Source organism: Perca fluviatilis, chromosome 7 (genome assembly GCF_010015445.1).
Source record: "Perca fluviatilis chromosome 7, GENO_Pfluv_1.0, whole genome shotgun sequence".
Taxonomy (NCBI): Eukaryota; Metazoa; Chordata; class Actinopteri; order Perciformes; family Percidae; genus Perca; species Perca fluviatilis.
This window is the reverse complement of record NC_053118.1, coordinates 12,641,174-12,659,497: the sequence shown is the minus strand read 5'-3', so window position 1 is coordinate 12,659,497 and position 18,324 is coordinate 12,641,174. Positions and strand designations below refer to the sequence as shown.

At 40.6% G+C, this 18,324-nt stretch overlaps 2 protein-coding genes across 2 annotated transcripts; one reads left to right on the top strand and one right to left on the bottom strand.

The window, feature by feature from the left end:
- Positions 1-42: 42 nt before the first annotated feature.
- Positions 43-6,923, top strand: LOC120561582 (sialoadhesin-like). The gene is made up of 8 exons (XM_039804721.1): positions 43-511; positions 1,072-1,214; positions 1,516-1,595; positions 1,707-1,912; positions 3,803-4,066; positions 4,666-4,977; positions 5,250-5,352; positions 6,318-6,923. Exons 1-8 carry the CDS (start codon positions 457-459, stop codon positions 6,379-6,381), a joined length of 1,227 nt encoding a protein of 408 aa, XP_039660655.1. The 5' UTR covers positions 43-456; the 3' UTR covers positions 6,382-6,923.
- Positions 6,924-9,664: 2,741 nt separating this feature from the next.
- On the bottom strand, positions 9,665-17,559 carry LOC120561578 (B-cell receptor CD22-like). The gene is made up of 7 exons (XM_039804714.1): positions 17,411-17,559; positions 14,755-15,099; positions 14,435-14,656; positions 13,295-13,582; positions 12,505-12,580; positions 12,366-12,399; positions 9,665-12,283 (listed from the first exon to the last, which is right to left on the bottom strand). The coding sequence occupies exons 1-7, from the start codon at positions 17,454-17,456 to the stop codon at positions 12,245-12,247; spliced, it is 1,050 nt and encodes a 349-aa protein (XP_039660648.1). The 5' UTR covers positions 17,457-17,559; the 3' UTR covers positions 9,665-12,244.
- Positions 17,560-18,324: the final 765 nt, after the last annotated feature.

Genomic DNA, 18,324 nt, shown 5'->3' with positions numbered 1-18,324 from the left:
TAAGGACTCAATAGGATGGAAACTGTTGAGGGTGTCAGCTATTGTTTGGGTATAGACATTACGCTCAGCAAGTGTATGCCTAATATCTCTTTTGGTACAATTGATCCAGTAAACACATACTGTACTGTAGCCTCCAGTGTCCCCCAACCACCTACACACACATGCATGCAATGTATCCTACAGTAAGTTCCCTTTGAAAGCCCTGTCATTACCCCAGTTCCTTGTTGGCTGAGAAAACAAAAGGGAAGTTGGACAATCTGACCTATATGTCTCGGCTTTGGAGGAAGAGAAGCAGACATATCACGGACTTAACTAAAGAGTTGAGTAGAGTAGATTGGTTGACAAGGATCACAGAGTCACACAGTGGGGCGAGAAGGAGAGAAAAGGAGTAGCAAAAACAGGGGAGCAGGTGACTGAGGAAACAAAACAAGGAAGAGAATATAGGAAGAGAAGAAGATGGGTGGACGAGTGGCACCGAGCTGCTGGCTGCTGCTCACGCTCTCTCTGAAAGGTAAGACCCTGTGTGAAAGTACCAGCAGCATTCCTGGTGGCACCCACATTTAGCATTGTGAAGATCAGCTGGCCCAGCATCTGTCTGGAGTTTCAAAATAGACTGAACAGAATTAACTGTTGAGCTTGACAGTTCTTTCTTACAGTGACATTAATGTAGCATAAAAATCATAAAGCTTATGTGTGTGGTCACAACTGCTTTGAGGATTATTTCAGTGACGTGTGTAACACATTCACTGTGTCATATTGCAGTTGCCACAAAAAAATCCTGGCAATTTTGTTCATTGTACATTTTAATATTTCTCCCAAATAGCAAAAATACATCTAGTGATTTGTAACCAAGTGCATTCCTTTCTGAGCAGACACATACCACCTTATAGTATTAATATTAATTTAAAAAAAGTCAAAATAGGCCATATTGCCTAGAAAATACAAATAAATTTTTTACAGCGCACAGTACAACTGTGTATTTCTTTTACTTTTAATCTGTAAAATAAAAGTAACCCAATGTAACTTGGTGGTTAACTTGCTATATTTTCGCACATATTCTCTGCCCCTCAGGTATTCTTGCAGGTGATTGGTCAGTTGGTCTCCCCTCTAGTCCTATCTGTGCTGTTATTGGTTCCTCTGTGGTTCTCCCTTGTTCCTATGACTACCCCCAAAGTTCTAATGAAACCAAGGAAGAGGGACGGCTCTCTTCTCAGGTAATTCAATAAAGAAGGCATTGTTAGCAGTAGCAATACATCCTGCGGTGTGTCTTTAACCAGAAGAATTCCTCTGCAAGAGCTCATATCTGTAACCAGGAGGAATAGAAATGTGCAGCTACAGAGGGGTGATTAAGGATGACTAACTAACTTAAGCTTGCAATTAAAGTTTTGGGAGTGGTTAAAACATCTAGAGTTAACACAAACATAGCATCTGCTATTTTACAGTAAGCCTACTTTATGCCTAGTTTAAAGCTCCTTGTTTTCTATTTTTAGCAACTCCTTTATTTTTCTTTATTAGGGTGGAGGAGAAGAAGGACAAAAGTACAAAGTTTTGTCTGAAATGTGGTGTCTCGAAGACAGTCGCTGCATCACACCAAGGTATTGTTGAAAACGCACACAAACACCTGCCATTCATTTAAGCATATTAGAACTAATAGCACAGGGGTTGGACAAAATAAATATCTAAGTCTGTCTGTCTGTCCGTCTCAGATATGTCTTCCACAGTGACGGTGTCTTCCCAGATCCATCCTACCAGAGCAGGGTGGAGTACCTGGGACAACCAGGAACAAAAAACTGTTCTCTGAGGATTTCTGATCTGAAGCAGTCAGACAGCGGCACATACGTGTTTTACCTCATCACCAGCCACCCTACACAGAAGATGCTAGAGCAGAGCGGTACACAGCTCCTGGTGACAGGTGGGAATCTTTCATTTTAATACTACAACTGATCATAATCAACACGATCATCACAAACGTCAATCAATAGATCCTCATTTGTAGAGTTGCAAGGCATTTAAGAAAAAAGAAATGTAAAGCAAGATTTAATATGGCAACATCACCATCACAACACATACATCCATATGTTCTTTTCCAACGTGGTGTTTATGCCAGTGTGTTATTTTAAATGCAAAGAAGGGAGCGGATTTTATTAAATGGTGCCTTGATTTTCACCCATGATTGACATTTATCTCAGAATAACTTAACTGACAGTCTCAGTTTGCACTGACCAACCACAGTAGACAAACCACAGTCATTTGATTTGTCCTTCTTCTATGTTGGTGGTTTTGCCCTTTGTGTCTCACTGGCACACTGTCTTACTGCTTGTCTGTCTAGTGCCCCATGCCTGTCTGCCTGGGAGTAACTGTGTCGAGTTGTAGGTTTCTGGTAGTCGTTGTTTAAGAAACAAGCAAGGAAAACAAAATACAAAGTCCCGAACCTAGTAGATTCCGTGAGTAACTTCTAAGTACTGAAACCCTCGCGTCCGAAGAGCAAGGTGCCCTAACCACACAAGAGAATTTTTCTGGCAAAACTCGCTTATTTATGTAAATTATTTTGGTTCACGCCCCCAAACGCAGCAAGGTTCCATCTCTATATGTTACACAGGCTACATGATCAATGACCATCACATGAACTTCCCTTTTTTCTACAGCTGTGTCATTCTTTCATTTGAAAGCACACAGTCAAAACCATGATCCATTTATAGTACAATGCATATCAATACTTTTATAGCAGTAATACAGGTTTTAGCTGTTTTCGGGGTTTTCAACTGAACCCTCGTTCAACAACTAAGAATATTTGTACTTTGCTAACTTTATTACTGCTATAATTGGATAACAAGTGTTGATGTTTTAGCAAGTATGAACCACTTCCTTAATGCAACTCTGTGTTTGACACTTTGGGCTATTTATGAGAAGTAGAACTGAAACTGACAACTGACTTTAAATGAAGTAATGTATAAACTCAATTTTACATCATTCTTGTGTCAAAGGCCAGTTCTATGTTTCCAATTAACGACCTATATTTATGATGAAAATAACTCACATCCAAACATGTAGGGATGAACTGGTAACTTGTCTTCGCTGAACTTTAAAAAAGAAGAAGGGGGATTTAGAGCAATTTAAGGTATTAGAGCCTCATCTTTTTTTGTGTATAGGGTGTGGTGTGGTGTAGTTCCACCACAAATGTATTATTATGAAATCATTGAGAAACGTCCGTGTCAACTTACTGTTATTGTTTTCTTGTTTTCTTTCTCTTGCCATGCCGTGTCATCCTTTGTGAATAAGGATGAGCTAAACAATGAAACATGGTAGAATACAGGAGAATATAAATTAATTATTAGAGACAAGTTGGATATTTGCATTCGTCTGAAAGATTTTCAACTCAGATTGGGTACAAACAAATAAATAGCTTTTAGACTATCATATACAGTAGAGGAGAAACTATAATAATAGTAGAGTTAAATGAATTCAACAGGGAGAAATATCCCAAATGATTAAATAATCTGAAATGATCTGGCAGGTGTTTGGATCTTTAACCACAGTATTTCTAAAATCCTGGCCAAGGCCCTAAACAGAGAGCGTTATACAGTTGTTGGTAACAAATCACTAAACTCCTGGAAACAGTCTGCAGACACAAAACAATGTATATCAATATTTCTCAACAAGCAATTGTGATTTTGCCCTGCTGAAATACAAGCAGGGATTGACTAACCAGTCAAATGATGAATTTTGTCTACAAACTGTACTTGAATATCTCAAGTAAGTATGCAGTGCACTTTCCTGATTTCCTAACCCTTGTTTTCTCCAGACTCCTCCAGCGCAGTCACAGTGTCAGCAAGTCCGTCCAGTGACATCACAGAGGGCGGGGCCTTACGCCTGGCCTGCTGCAGCCCAGCGGCCAGCCCACAGGCCCGTTACAGATGGTACAGGAGCACTAGCACCAGCCCGAGACATACTGGACAGGTGTGGAACATCAGTGAGGTTACCTCTGATGACTCTGGCAGCTACTACTGTCAGATACAGACTGGAGAAAAAGTGCAGAACTCAACAATGCTGCTCGTTGACGTAGAGTGTAGGTGAAGTTCATTCCTGATTTAAATTCATATTTAACGTATTGCTGTGCTTAACATTAAATTAAGCCTAGCGTTAGTTCATGCAGAACACTAAACCAACCACAGCCATTCTCACATCAAGGCGGCCCTTTTAAATGTGACTCCCTCCTCACTGGTCCCTGCTGCACTGACGCTGCTACACTCACTGCTGCTGCACTGCAGCTACCTTCCTAATTCAGAGTCCTAACATGACTCAAAGTTTAAAATGTTTTTTTAATGTCTTTCTTTTGGCTCACTCTTTTTTTACCCAGGGGTGTTTCTGCACGGTGCTCCCTATCTCAGCTTAGCATGCTGCTTGGCTGGTCCAGGGAGCATTATCAAGAACGGAGCCATCAGCTCATTTCCGTTTGTTGCAATAAATGGTTAAATCTTTAAGCAATGTGCTTCTGACGGAGCATTTCAACTTAGAATTTACTGAGAAATTCTTCGCTGGATGCACAGTTTGAAAATGTGGTTAACATTTAGTTTGAAGAATGGGTTAAAAGCAGTCAGTGTTTAGACAGGATATCATATGACTTGAAGCCAGGTGTAACGGACTTTTCATCTCCTTCCTGTCTAGACTCTCCTCAAAACACAGCTGTCTCAGTCTCTCCTGCTGGAGAGCTACAAGACGGGCTTCCTGTCACTCTGACCTGCAGCAGTGATGCTAACCCGCCTGTCCGCACATTCACCTGGTACCAGGGCAAAGCGTGTCTATCTACAGCAGACAAAAGCTTTCACCGAGCAAGACAATCCACGGCTACACCCACAGGACGAGGCCCGACACTCAGCAGTGCCAACATCACTACTCAGGAATATGGGCAGCACTGCTGTGTTGCACGCAACAGACATGGATCACAGACCGACACCGTAACACTGAAAGGTTCCAGAGGTAGTTGAATAAATGTTTTGCAGTTTTCAGTGGCAACCTGTTTGCTCCTCAATCCTGCAGAAAATAGTCCCAGAGTAACACATGGCCAAACCTTAACTGGGATGCAACAGAAAAATTACTTTGTCCAGTTAATATTTATTTCAAATATTTTGCCCATTTTGCATTTAAATGCAAAATGGTCCAAGCTCTAGCCATCCACTTGCACATTGTATTAAATAATACTGCCTGAGACAGTTCTGTTCTGGCTCTAATCCCGTTTCTGTCCACTACAGCAACGACCCCATCTGACTCTTCAGGATTCCGATTGATGCTTATCGGAGTAACCATCGTGGTTCTACTGGCTATTGTGGCCATAGTTGCCATTCTCTTAACAAGGTGAGTTCTTTGCTTCTCATAAAGCTGATCAGTATTATTGTATTTATTTGTTTCCTGTTATTAGTTCTATCACCATCTTCTTCAGTTGTCCCCCCCCCCACACACACACACACTTTTAACCTGTCCTGCCCTGTAGCTTGGTATACAGTATTAGGAGCTAAATACCTTGTTGTGCCAAACAGATTTTACTTTAACAAGAGAGTTTTAACATACTCCTTTGTCTGGTTTATTATTTATTTAGTTATGTCATGATTTGTCACCGGGCCGGACAGGGGGACAGAAATGAGGGTGGGGGGCACAAACACCACACAAACAGACACCACCGAGAAAGGACCATACCTGCAAGATAACGGGGATGAGGGGTGGGGACAACAGAAAACAACAGAGGAAAACAACAATTGCACAATGCGACGAAACCTGCAAGAGAACGGGGAGGGGGACTTGGGGCGGAGAAAGACAAACAAACAAACAAACAAACAGCCAACAACAACAACAAAAGAGGCAGCCAGCTGAACAACAGCAATAAAGAGCTGATATAAGAAAACAACTGAGGTAGAATGAAAAGGAGGAACAGTCAGTCTTCAGGAATCTTAAGAGGTACGGTACTGTACTGTTGGGTTGGTGGATAGTATAAGTTAAATAATATAATTTCAAAAAATCTCTTCCTGCTTGCATCACTTATAACAAAAGAGCTCATATTTATAGGAAGTGTGTGGTTATGTAATGTAACACACAGCCTAACAAGAAGTGAAACTGGGTCTGAAAAAACCTGATGCATTCACATAATAGTTTCTTGAACTGATCCCCATAGTGTAAACATTAGCCAAAGATCTTTAGTGTTTGAGTAACATACAGTGTTAACGCATTATTTATTATATTTTAAAGAAAAATGAATCAAGATTAACTTCACTTAATAATGTAAATTACAATGTTTTTTTTTTTTTTATATTTGTCTGTCCTTTCAGGAGACGGAAGTCATCAAGACACCAGTCGTATGTCCTGACCGAGACAACTGCACCAGCACATTAAGGACTCAAAAAAACAAAAACACCATACAACCACCAGAGGGCTATTTCACAAAACCAAGATAAGGGATTAAGCCGTGATTTCCCAGTTATCCTGGCTCAATTTAGCCTCGACTCTGTTTCACAAAAGAAGATACCATGGAGATTTTTTCTGTACATCTACGGCCAGTATTTATTAATCCTCAGAGACCTTATTCATTTTATTTAATTATTTTTATAACTGAAGATAGGTAGATATTTTTCTTAATACCCTCAGACACTGCGTTTAACTTCATGTTGCCAAGTAAAGCCATAATACAAGCAGATACCTTCAAATTATATTGCATCACATGCTGTAGCCCATTTTGGCCTGCTTGACCTGAAGATCATATGATAAGATCATATGAGTAGAACTTCTGCACTACTGTACTAAAAGGCTGTATCTGTACTCTACTGGAGTATTAGTTTTTCCTCCTATTTCCACTTTTATTTGAGTACATATTTTCGATGAGTTTAATACTTTTACTCCGATACATTTTTTATGTGCTGCATCGTTACTCGTTACAACCAATCACCGTGAATTTGGTGCGACTCTGCAATTTTGACCAATCTCGCAACCTTTCCGCAAATTTGAAAAAATAACCGGAGTTTGCCGTGACTTCAACCAATCCCAGCAGTCCCACGTGCCAGACTTTGTATCAGTATGTGACTCTGAGAGCCAATGACCAAGCGGGAGTGAATTCATTTCCTTGTTTCTGATATGAAGACGAGACATGTGCGACTCGAACATCTCACATTTACCAACAAAACGTACAGCGAAAGACCATGCAAAACATTTCAGACCGTCCTGCCAACCTGTATACATTTTAACATCAATGTACGCTGTAATGTTTATTTCACTCTAAAGTCGCTGAAAAGCTCCTGCTGTTTCAATCCTGTCTTAAATCCACCAGCCATTTTCATATTATACCAACATTTGCAGCATCCTGAGCCTTTTTGGTAAGGTTACTAGGAAAACTCAGCCCAGAGTCATTTTATTCTCCCCAAAACAAGTTTCCTTTTTATTTTTAAAGAAGTATACAACAAAAAATTTTAATAATATAAACAATATGATATTCAAACTTTTGACAGCTTTCTTTAATAACTACATAATGCAATACTTGTACTTTTACTTTCAGTACTTGAGAAGTACATTTTAAAATAAACTACTTGCAATACCTAAGTACAAAAAATGTTGAATACTTTAGTACTTCCACTTAAGTGTGGTGCTTAAAGAGCACTTCAACTTCTACTCAAGTCACTTTTTTGATAGAGCACTTGTACTTTTACTCAAGTATGGGTGTCTAGTACTTTATACATGTCTGCATATGATAGACATTGCTGTACATTCAAGCAAGCAGGACACAATGCTGAAACCCTTAGTTCCTGAATTTCAATGCACTGAGCTTAACGAGGAGGTACTTGGCTCACTTGGGCTTTAAAGTGATGGTTCGGAGTAATTCACCCTAGGGTCCTTTGCACCATGACCTCGAGCCAAACACCCCCAGAAGCTTTTTTCACCTGGGTCGAACATTGGGAGAGTTAGCGTAGAGTAGCGTTATCAGCTGAATAGCTTAGCGCAGGGGCTAATGGATCCGAAGTGTCTCTTAACATTACCCCACTAATAATGCCCGAAATGATACCAAACGTCTACAGTAGTACAAATAGGTTATGCTCTCATAAAACGATGGATTGTAAAGTTTGTAAGTACACCAGAAGTTTATGAACACTTGCCTGCTGGCTTCTGCTCTCTGCTGTTGTTGTTGATGACCCAGCTGAAAAAAGCTTCTGGGTGAGTGTTTGGCTCGAGGTCATGGTGCAAAGGACCCTAGGGTGAAATTACTCCGAACCATCACTTTAAGAGAGTAAATGGTTTACTTGAAAACTGACAGCACTGAATCAAAATCTGAATATCTATTCTGTTCATCTGATCATCTGATTTCATTTGTTTAAGCGTGATTGTGCTTAGGGTTAAGCTAAATGCTGCTGTCAGGATTTAACCAAGCAATCGTCTAGAAAAATATTTATTATAACTGAGAAAATTGACTGAAAATCCTCAGTCGCCCCTTCTCATTACCGAAATCTCTCTACTTCGTGCTCTAGTCGGTTGAAGTGTTGCAGGAACAGATATGAATTTGAATACATCCTCCATGGTTCGTCACATATGACGACCATAGATGACATCCAAAGTTGTTGTTCGCGCTTGGATTTTAACAACACGCCACAGAGTGAACCCACTACTGTTCTATAAACAATTTCCAGAAACAGCTGTAACTGTGTTAGTGATGATGATGAGCATGAAGATGAAGACAGGAAATAAAGTCATAATGATCCAATTAAAAGCTGTAAGCAGTATGGACTGGGTCACATCTGCTTGGTTTTGAGTAAACTCTTCAGTGTGATAAGGCTCTAACAGATACTGACCAGAGCCTGACCATGAAAACCAGGAGGACAGTGACTCTGACGCCCCGGACATCCATTTACAAAATGGTCTTGGATATCAACTTTTCAACTCATTAGTCTTTCGATTTGGGCTTTTTTTCTGATTTATGGTATTAAAGCAAGCTGAGTACATAAGTAGTGCACACATTTATTTCTTAATGCTAATTAAGTAAACAAGGAAGTACATGACTTCATTTCTAAAATATTTAAAGAGACAGTTTTACATACTATATGTGCATCAGTTCGTTGGGTTGCTTTTACCTGTACATTTTTAACATTTATTTGATGCTTTAATGAGAATAGAGGTAATTAGTGGCACACTGTGATGTCCCTTTGGTGTCATTTGAGTGTTTTTTGCTGTCTACATTGTGGAGATGTGTCCTATTTTGTGCCTTTGCTGGTTACTAATTAGAGTTCACCTGGGTCTGGTGTGCTGAGGCTTCTTAAGCTGCAGTATCCTCTGTCTCTCCCCTCTCTCTGTCCCTGCTGCCTCGACAGGCACACCAAGATTCGGTGAGGTTATGTTTGGTTATGTTATGTTTTGTTATGTTGTCTTATGTTGTCTTAGGTTTGCCTTTTTCTGAGTTCACACTTTGCAACACCAACACACACTCACCCAGCACACCCTACTCCACTGATTTCTACATCCCATTCTGTATATAGTTAATTTGGTCTAATTTGGTTTAGTTTGATTTAATAAAGTATTGTTTAAACCATTAAATCATATGTATTTAGTATAGTGAAGAGTTATACCGAGATTTGCAACATGTGTGATATCTTCCATCCATTTTCAAACAACTGTTCAAAAAGAAAATTGCCTTTAAAATAAGAGTTTAAGTTTATTGTATAAGAAAACATGTTAATAACTTATACTTTGACATAAAAACATGATTTATACAGTGATTACAGCAGCCAGGAAATGCTTGTTATTTTTCATGCAGGTGTGAAATGTCTTTACAGGAGTCAGAAGGTACACAAAAAGATTATTGAATAGCGATTACGGATTACTACCATATTAACCAAAGTCCTGCCATCTGTGGCATATGTTGAACAGTTTACAGATGAAACAAACTTTAAAATGCATTGACCCCATAAATGCTATGCTGTGATTATTTCTGTTACAATTTCAAACACTAAATATGATAAAAGGATACTTCACCAATTAGCATTTAGCTTTGTATCAGTAGAAACACGGTAGTATTTTCAAATTACCATGCTTCCCTCCCTCTCTGTATTGTGGGTCTGGAAAAAAAGCCTCTGATGACGCAAAAATCTTCATTTAGCGTCATTGGAGGGATTTTTGCCCAGAGTCTATGGACTACAGCCAGCTAGTTCCGCATGTTTTCAACCCGCCCATAGGGGTGGGACTGTCGCTACCGATGCGAGTCAAGTGCCTTAATACATCCATGGTCGAGTGTCAGCCATCTTGGAGCTACGCTAAACAGGCTCTCTCTTTTCAACAGCAAACTTTTACAACAATTATGTGCATTCAAACTACCGCACATGTGTACCACCGGGATACATTGGTACAGATTGGAGAATATGCAGGACACTTTATTACAGACGGAATAATCGACACACTACGCAAGTTTCGCCTGCTACGGAGACCAGCACCTCAGCCTGCAGTGTCGCTCCATGCCGCCAGCCGGGGAAAGGGACCTCGAAAGCGGCGTGCAGGAGTTCGAGCTAGGTGGAAAGCTAATGCTAGCCGGCCATCTGTCCCATCCATCCTGCTTGCAAGTGTCCGCTCATTATACAACAAACTAGACTACATCCAACTTCAACGAAACTCCCAACGCGAGTTCAGCTACCAGGCCTGCTAGCTAGTGATGTTAGCCGTGAACCCCCTGCTTCGAGGCATGTATCGAAAACATGAACCAATTTGGAATTAAGCTTTGTATCGGCGCTTGATTCGTTTTGGGATAATCACGTGACCAGTGACGTCCGAAGCTTCGTTTCACACACACCCACGTGACTGCTTCAAAGTTGAATTCAAAAGCTGCGCGAGCATCGCGACACGGGGCACGCCTTTGTGGGTTATTGCAGTAGGGAGTCAACAGAGTCAGGAGAGTTAGTGAATAGAGAGATTATTATAGTGAATATTATAGCGAGTAGAAAGTGTATAGCCAGTAGAAAGTTCATACCGAGTAGCCTAGTTTATAGCAAGTTTATTGCAAGTAGCCTAAATTTATACTGAGTAGAGAGTTTATAAAAGAGAGTTTATAGCGCCTTCTGCACTGCATATCTCACCTATTTGGCTGAGGAGACAATGTTGCTCTATGCTACGTACTCAATATAATCACACAAATGTGTGGGCAATGTGCAATGTGTTCTTCATTCATTTCCCTCCCAAACTGATGTATTTGTTTACAAACACAAGACAGTTCACAACCAAAATCCTAACTTTATTGTTCTTTTTTTTTGTGGAGAAGGCAATTACATTTTTATTTATGCAAGGTCCCACATAGGCTTAGTTATTTATGTCATTATTTATTTATCCATGAATTCATACTCAAAATGTATTCATCTTCAACTCAAAGACATTCATGGCTAATAACTGTGAAACAGTTTGTGACACAATGTTATCCTTAACTTTCAACAGCAGATGTCCTCATAGAGTTCTGAAGTTTCGAGTACTGAACCTTTTTTTCGATACAATTGGATTGAAAGCTTCACTGGTTCAGAAAGCTTCAGTTCGCCATCACTACTGCTAGCCTTCAGAGCAGATAGAGATGCTGCTCTGTCGCCGGGTAAGACTCGTGGAGGTGGGCTGTGTTAACACGGACTGGTGCAGAAATGGGGTGCTTGTATCCAACTACTGCTCACCGCTGGTGGAGTTTGTGACTGTTAAATGTCGACCATTCTACGCGACTTCACAGCTGTGTTTATACTGAAATAACAATAAAACACACATAATATTTCTAATTTGGTGGACTGAAGCTAACAAATCATTTACAAGAACATCATTTGCATAAGTATTTTGAACTCAAGATGGCAGCATATCCTGGTTCGACCACTGATTCTGGATACAGTCTGTTTTACCAGCAGTGAACCACTGAAAAATGTTACATTACTGTACTTTCATAGCTTAAGTTACTAAATTAAGCTATTTTCTCATAAAAGTATTGTTGCAAGGTTGGGTAACGTTCCAATTCCCTTCTGTCTTCTCATGAGAAGTACTTGACGTTTACACAGACAGGAGTCAGGAGGGAATGAGAGGTGTTGCTGCATTTTCATGTTGGGAAACTTGCTGCTCAGCAACTATGTTGAGCTCCAGGCAGCGTACAAAGCACAGACATTCTTGTGCAGGTCATGTATCTGGTTTAATGAAATGTCATCAGGCTCAGGCGGAGGGAGACAACAGACATGTCCTTCTCTGTCAACCTGTTTGTTTGCTTTTCACCCATTTAGGCAATGCTGATGTTTTCATAATCAGGGCTGTTTTCCTGAAACATAACCGGGCAACATTAGACATTTGGTGTTCAACTCTCATTCATTTATTTAAACTGAACCAGGAGAAGGTCTTACCTCTTTATCCACAGCAGAACTACATCTCTGCCTCCTTTAACAATGAAATACAAAAAGGACTTACATTGACCTCTTCCAACATTTCATGACAGTCATAAAATGAAATATTACAGTCCAAAATCAAGAGTGTTTAACTTACCATGCCCAGATAATAAACAGTAGAAGCAACAGGCCAATACAGACTCCAGTACCAACAAAGATGATGACACGGTTAACTGTTAGTAGAGTTTGAAAAAAAATGTATGAGAAATGAAACTAATGGCATCTCATATTTTCAAATATAATTAGAAATGTTCAGCAAATACATTGTAAAAATGTAGTCAATTTTTGAAATTCCACAGTACTATATTTTCTAAAAAATCAGCTCATTTTAACAAGAAGTTTGGTATTCAACTGTAGATATATGGTTGTGATGAATAAAATAGGATTCTCTTTCCACCATTGGCGATTCCAGGATTTTTTTAGTGGGGTGCCACAGGGGGGGGCAATAATCAGGATGGATAGGATAGAGCAACACAATGTAATTCTGCTAAATAAAACATCACACTCATTATTAGTTTCACTTGTTTTCATTTTAAACAAATTGTGTATCTGAATACAATACACATTTTCTATAGGCTCAGTCTGCCACTTTTTAAAAAACAATTCCAGTGCTGATTCTATGGTATCAGAATTTTGGATAGTCATCATGAAAACATTAAATGGTCGTGTCATGTGACAAGGGCTGGGAAAATTGGTAGAACAGACAGCCAAGTGACAGTGCTCTGGTCCAATGGAAATCCCAATTGTCAGATTGACTGCACTCTAGCCCAATGAATTGGGTTAATCTGCTAATTTGCAACATTAGAACTATCATTCCCCATTGGATGATCAATATCAATACAATCGCTGAACACGTTGTAATCTGCTTATTTTCCCTACATACTCACTGTCTGCATCACCCGCTGTCAGCAGCACCTCAGTTGAGCTGTTTTGCCCCAGTGGGTTCCTGGCCTGGCAGAGGTAGAGTCCAGAGTGGGATGCCTCCACAGAGGGGAGAGACAGCACCTGTCCTGAGCCCACCTGGAGCAGGGAGCTGGAACTGGAAACAGAAGCCCAGTACCAGGTGTAGTTGTCTGCTGCAGGGTTAGCAGCACTGCTGCAGCTCAGATTCACACTGCTGCCCTCTGTCAGGTGACCAGCATAACTTATCTCAACAGATACATTCAACGGGGGATCTGTATTAAAAACACAACCACTGTGCTGTTGTATACATTCACTCAGAGGATTTATTTTTTGTGTACAAGTTAAAAAGAAAATAATAATGGAAGATCCTGACCATTTGTAGCTTAATTGTCAAAGCGTATTCCTTTAAAGATTCAAAGACATAGTTCAACATTTTGGGAAATACGCTTACTTTACTTTATTGCTGAGAGGTGGATGAGAAGAGTGATACCACTCTCATATATGTATGGTACATACAAAGGTATACCAACAGGAGTTGGTTAGCTTAGCTTAGCTTAGCATAAAGACTGGAAACAGGAGAAACAGCTAGCCTGACTGTGACTAAAAGAGCCAGCGGGAGCTCCTCTGAAATTTTGGGGGCCTCTAAAAGATTTACAATATGATTTTTTGCCATGCATTTCTATTTTTTCTGTATCTTTATCATTATGGGTAAAATTAGGCTATTATTTATGTACTGTATGTTCATTCATGAGAATGATTCATCACTAATTCACTTCACAGTAATAAAGATACCGCCATAAGGTTACATGCTATTTTTGCCACCACCGTCGGAGCGTTGCCCGTGCAATATCAAAAATGTGTGCGCTGTAGAGGTGCTGGTAGGTGGATTTGTTACTTTTGGACAGAGCCAGGCTGGCTTTTTCCCTTCTGTCGTTGCACTAAGCTAGGCTAACTGGCTGCTGGTGGTAGCCTCTTATTTAATGGTCAGGCATGACAGTGGCATCAATCTTCTCATCTAACTCAATAAGTATTTTCCTAAAATGTTGAACTATTCCTTTAAGTTTATGCATCACATAGTGAAATAGCAGTTTCTCAACCAACAATGTCATAATAAACATACTTACACTGAACATCCAGAGCCACAGAGTCAGATAGCACTGACTCCTGTCCTTCGACAGCACATAAATAATTCCCAGAATCCTCTGCTTGAGCCTGGAACACTGGTTTGGCTACTGGACGCCCATCTTTAAACCAAACTGTGTTGGGAAGTTGGCAGGATGTTCCACATTCAAGATTCACAGTGCTTCCTGCTCTCACCCTGTCAGGGTACACTCTGGCACTCAGCTCTGGACACCGATCAGGTAAAGAAACAGAGAGCATGGTATTAGTGAAAAACTGAAAACATTGAATTTGAACAGTAACACTCAATGTAGAATCATTTTACCTGTGACAGACAGATACACAGATTCTTTGCTCCGCTGTCCAAACCTCTGTGTATCAAACCGGAAGTAGTAATGTCCAGTGTCATTATCCTGCAGGTCATCAATTGCCAGGCCACAGTCGTGCTGCTGGTCGCCAAGATATTTAAAACGATTTTGATATGAAGGAAGGTCTGAGAGCTCAACGCGTTTCCAGGTGCCATCTATTAATTCCCCTTTGTACCATGCAGTCCTTTTAACAGTTTCCCCATCTGTGTAGTTGTATGAGCACCTGAGATGCACCGATGATCCCTTTAAAGCACATGGATTTGGGTTTTCAAAAGTCACTGGCCAACCAGCACTCACACTTCCTGCAGAGAGATCATGATGTCATGTCATTTGTTCTAATTAGGTTTATTGTTTCACTTTATATGCAGAGTTAAAGGAACAATCAGAGGAAATGGAAACATGTGTTGTAGTTATGGACATTCCTGTTGCTGTTTTGTATATGTATTGTTGTTGTTGGGTATTTTTCTGTTTTCCTGTTGTCACTGTGTATTCTGTGGATTGTGTGTGTTTCTGTTCTGTGGTGTATCCTGTGCGTTGTGTATGTTTCTGTTTCCTGTTTTATTTTGATAGTCTGTTTTCTGTCTTGTTGTATCTAGTTTTGCTTCCTGTGTTTTCCGCTGACAAAAACACCCCCCCCCCCCTCCCCCCCCCCCCCCCCCCCCTCCCCCCCCCCCACGCCCCCCCAAAAAAAGAAAAAAAACCCGGGTGCGGTTCAGCGAAAAGAGGAGGCATGTTCAGGCGCTAACGTTCCCTGGTGCTATTTTGCAGTTTCAGAAAACAATTCCGCCACTGACCAGGAAAAACCTGGTCTAAAGTCAGTGGCACTAGTCTAAAGTCAGTGGCGCGTTATTCAGATGCTATTTTAGGGGCGCATGCTAGGCCATAAAATACACTTTGCTTTTCTCATCTACACGCAGCAGTTCCTATTTTTGCAAACCATACATAATTACAAGGAAAAATATTACTGAAAACGCGCTTCAGGTGTTTGGATAGATCAGGAGGCACTTTACAGTACAGTCCTCAAAAAATGGCAGCATTCTTTGTGGCTTGTTGTGTTTTACACAACATTTCCATGAATCATGGATGTGTTGATGACATAAATGAGGAAATATTAGAGGACTTAAGGAGATGTGATATTGAACTACGGTGGGATTGGACACTCTGGCGGGATCTGGTCTGGGAGTGGCAACGCGCTCCTGGTGGAGCTGGTGGACGGAGATGGAGTGGGGGGAGGAGGAAGGGGCACAACAGGAGCAGGTGGTGCGTTTGGAGGCCCATGCTCCATGGCTGCAGCAATCCTCTCCATAGGAGATGCGCCCGAGAGGCCGCAGCAACATCGCCACCCGGTCAAGACGGGGATTTATTACTTTGCCGCATCCCGGACAGCTCCCGCTGGCAAGCGCCAGGCAAATCCGCCATCATAATAGCAATCCGCCATGGAATTAAAGGGAATGTGAGATGACGATCTGATTGGTTTATTGCACGTTACGCCCAAACCACACCTAGCTACTTCAGACCAACCCATTTTAGATTTGTGTCGGACGTCATTTATCCCGCCGTTATAATAGCAACAGCGCCCGAGATCCGCCCATAAAGCTACTTGCGTTTTAAGTTTCATACTTGCATTTCAGATCGTTAAAATAGGGCCCCTAAAGTGTTTCACCTGCTGTGTCACCTTCCCCTCCTTACCTCTAAAACCCAGTGTATTTAGTCCTTGTGTTTCTCTTGTCTCTTGTCAGATCGTTTTGTGTCTGCTTGTGTTTTGCCTGTCAGTTTGTGTCCCTGCCTGGCTAGTTTGTATGTGTCTGCGTCAGCTCCCTTAAGTTGTGCTTCCTGTTTTTTGTACCTTCTTGGTTTTTGGGATTTTTCTAGAATTGGTTTTTGCCTGCTGCAGCTCACAGTACTCCCTTGGTTTATTTTTGTGTTTAAATCAATAAATCCTCTACCTCAACCTTCTCCTGCCTGCCTGCCTCTCCCTGCATTTGGGTCCACTATCCCCAGAACTGTAACAACATGCTCCTCAGCAACAATATTTCTTAAACCTTAGAATGTGACTTAAAATAATTAAACAGACTGAACTCATCAGAAAAGTCAAGACCCTTGGTCTGTTTAAGATGCATAGATGTGCACAATGAAACCATTGGTTCTTCAAACATTAAAGAAAAACACATACTGAAATGAGATTTGGAAATTCTGTGTCAACAGCTGTGTTATAAATGCACCAAGCTCATTTGAACCTGCAGCAACTGATGTTTGGCAGCCCTTTGGTACTCTCTACTGCTCCTTAAGCTTTTAGTTGAGCTCTGTTGAGTGTGTCAGAACTCAAGAGTTTCTGAATTATGGTGGCTGGACAGAAGAGAGAAATTTTAATGAGAATACCAAACTGACCTTTTAAAAAAAGGGTTGGTCGGGTTGCAAACATAAGGATGTCAGTCACTGTGAAAATGAAATGATGCCCTCACTAGATGTGTTTATAAGAGTGCATTATGAACAAAATAGAATTAATTAAAGTAAATAAAAAAAAAATCCAATAAATAAAAATAGTAGTTACGGAAATAAATGCAATATGGCACTTTGTCTTGAAATGAAAATTGAAAAATGATCTCCCCGTACCTGGTTTGAGGATCAGAAGCACGAGCATTGCGATCATCTTGTCCATCAACGCAAAACACAGAATTTAGAGATGGATGTGAGACTTGGGGATTGGATGTGATCTCTCAGGAGGAAAGTTGTGGATACGATAAGCATGATGCTCCGTTAGCTGCTGCCATGTCACATGTTTATGTGATGGGAGGAGTCAGCTGGTCCCCTGAATCATTTGCGTGCATATATTTCTATATACCCAAGAGGGAGTGTAGGATGAGTCATCAATAATAATCTAATGTTTTACTGGAAATTTATATGTATGTTAACATTTAAAAAATTGCATTATGTGGACTCATACCAAAACAGTTAACGCAGAAGGGGTTAGGAACGTGGGCAATGAGAATAAGAAAAACACAAAAAGAAAAGATTAACCATCCGTAAATGGGGAACTTGTGGTTGAAAGTTAATTTCCTCCATCTTGCATCCGTTCATGTCCTGCATGCTGATTTTTTGCTTCCTTCTCATGCTTATTTCTGTATATTACTTTACTTCTGTAGCTTCTTCAAATGTTTGTTTTTAAAACTAAAATCACAGGGTAGTCTTTGAAAGGGTAGTCTCCTGTTTCAACAGGGAGAACAGCTGCCACTCAAACAGGAAGTTACTGCACAGTTATTTATATTTTGGCAACGGTTTGGGTCCAGACCGAAATATACATATAACTGATAGTCATGATCTCTGGCTGACAATTTGCCGACTTTTCCTCAAGCGCCACCAACAGGTCAAAGCTCTCCGATATTTCGGCAAATAGACTAGTAATACTACTAGTTGGACTGGCAAAAACAGTTTACACAAACATTCATGATTCCTACACAATGTGTAATAACTGACGTAATCCCTTGACTTTTTGTCTAGTGCCACCATTTGTAGTTTTCATCTTGTCT

What these genes read in the sequence shown, in the direction of transcription:
- LOC120561582 (XM_039804721.1), top strand. Translation starts at nt 457, where the DNA reads ATGGGTGGACGAGTGGCACCGAGCTGCTGGCTGCTGCTCACGCTCTCT. An exon ending in AGGGACGGCTCTCTTCTCAG is followed by an intron (nt 1,215 to 1,515) that starts GTAATTCAATAA and finishes TTTCTTTATTAG; the next exon opens with GGTGGAGGAGAAGAAGGACA. An exon ending in GCTGCTCGTTGACGTAGAGT is followed by an intron (nt 4,067 to 4,665) that starts GTAGGTGAAGTT and finishes CTTCCTGTCTAG; the next exon opens with ACTCTCCTCAAAACACAGCT.
- LOC120561578 (XM_039804714.1), bottom strand. Translation starts at nt 17,456, where the DNA reads ATGGACAAGATGATCGCAATGCTCGTGCTTCTGATCCTCAAACCAG. An exon ending in TGTGTATCTGTCTGTCACAG is followed by an intron (nt 14,657 to 14,754) that starts GTAAAATGATTC and finishes ATCGGTGTCCAG; the next exon opens with AGCTGAGTGCCAGAGTGTAC. An exon ending in TGTGGCTCTGGATGTTCAGT is followed by an intron (nt 13,583 to 14,434) that starts GTAAGTATGTTT and finishes TTTTTAATACAG; the next exon opens with ATCCCCCGTTGAATGTATCT.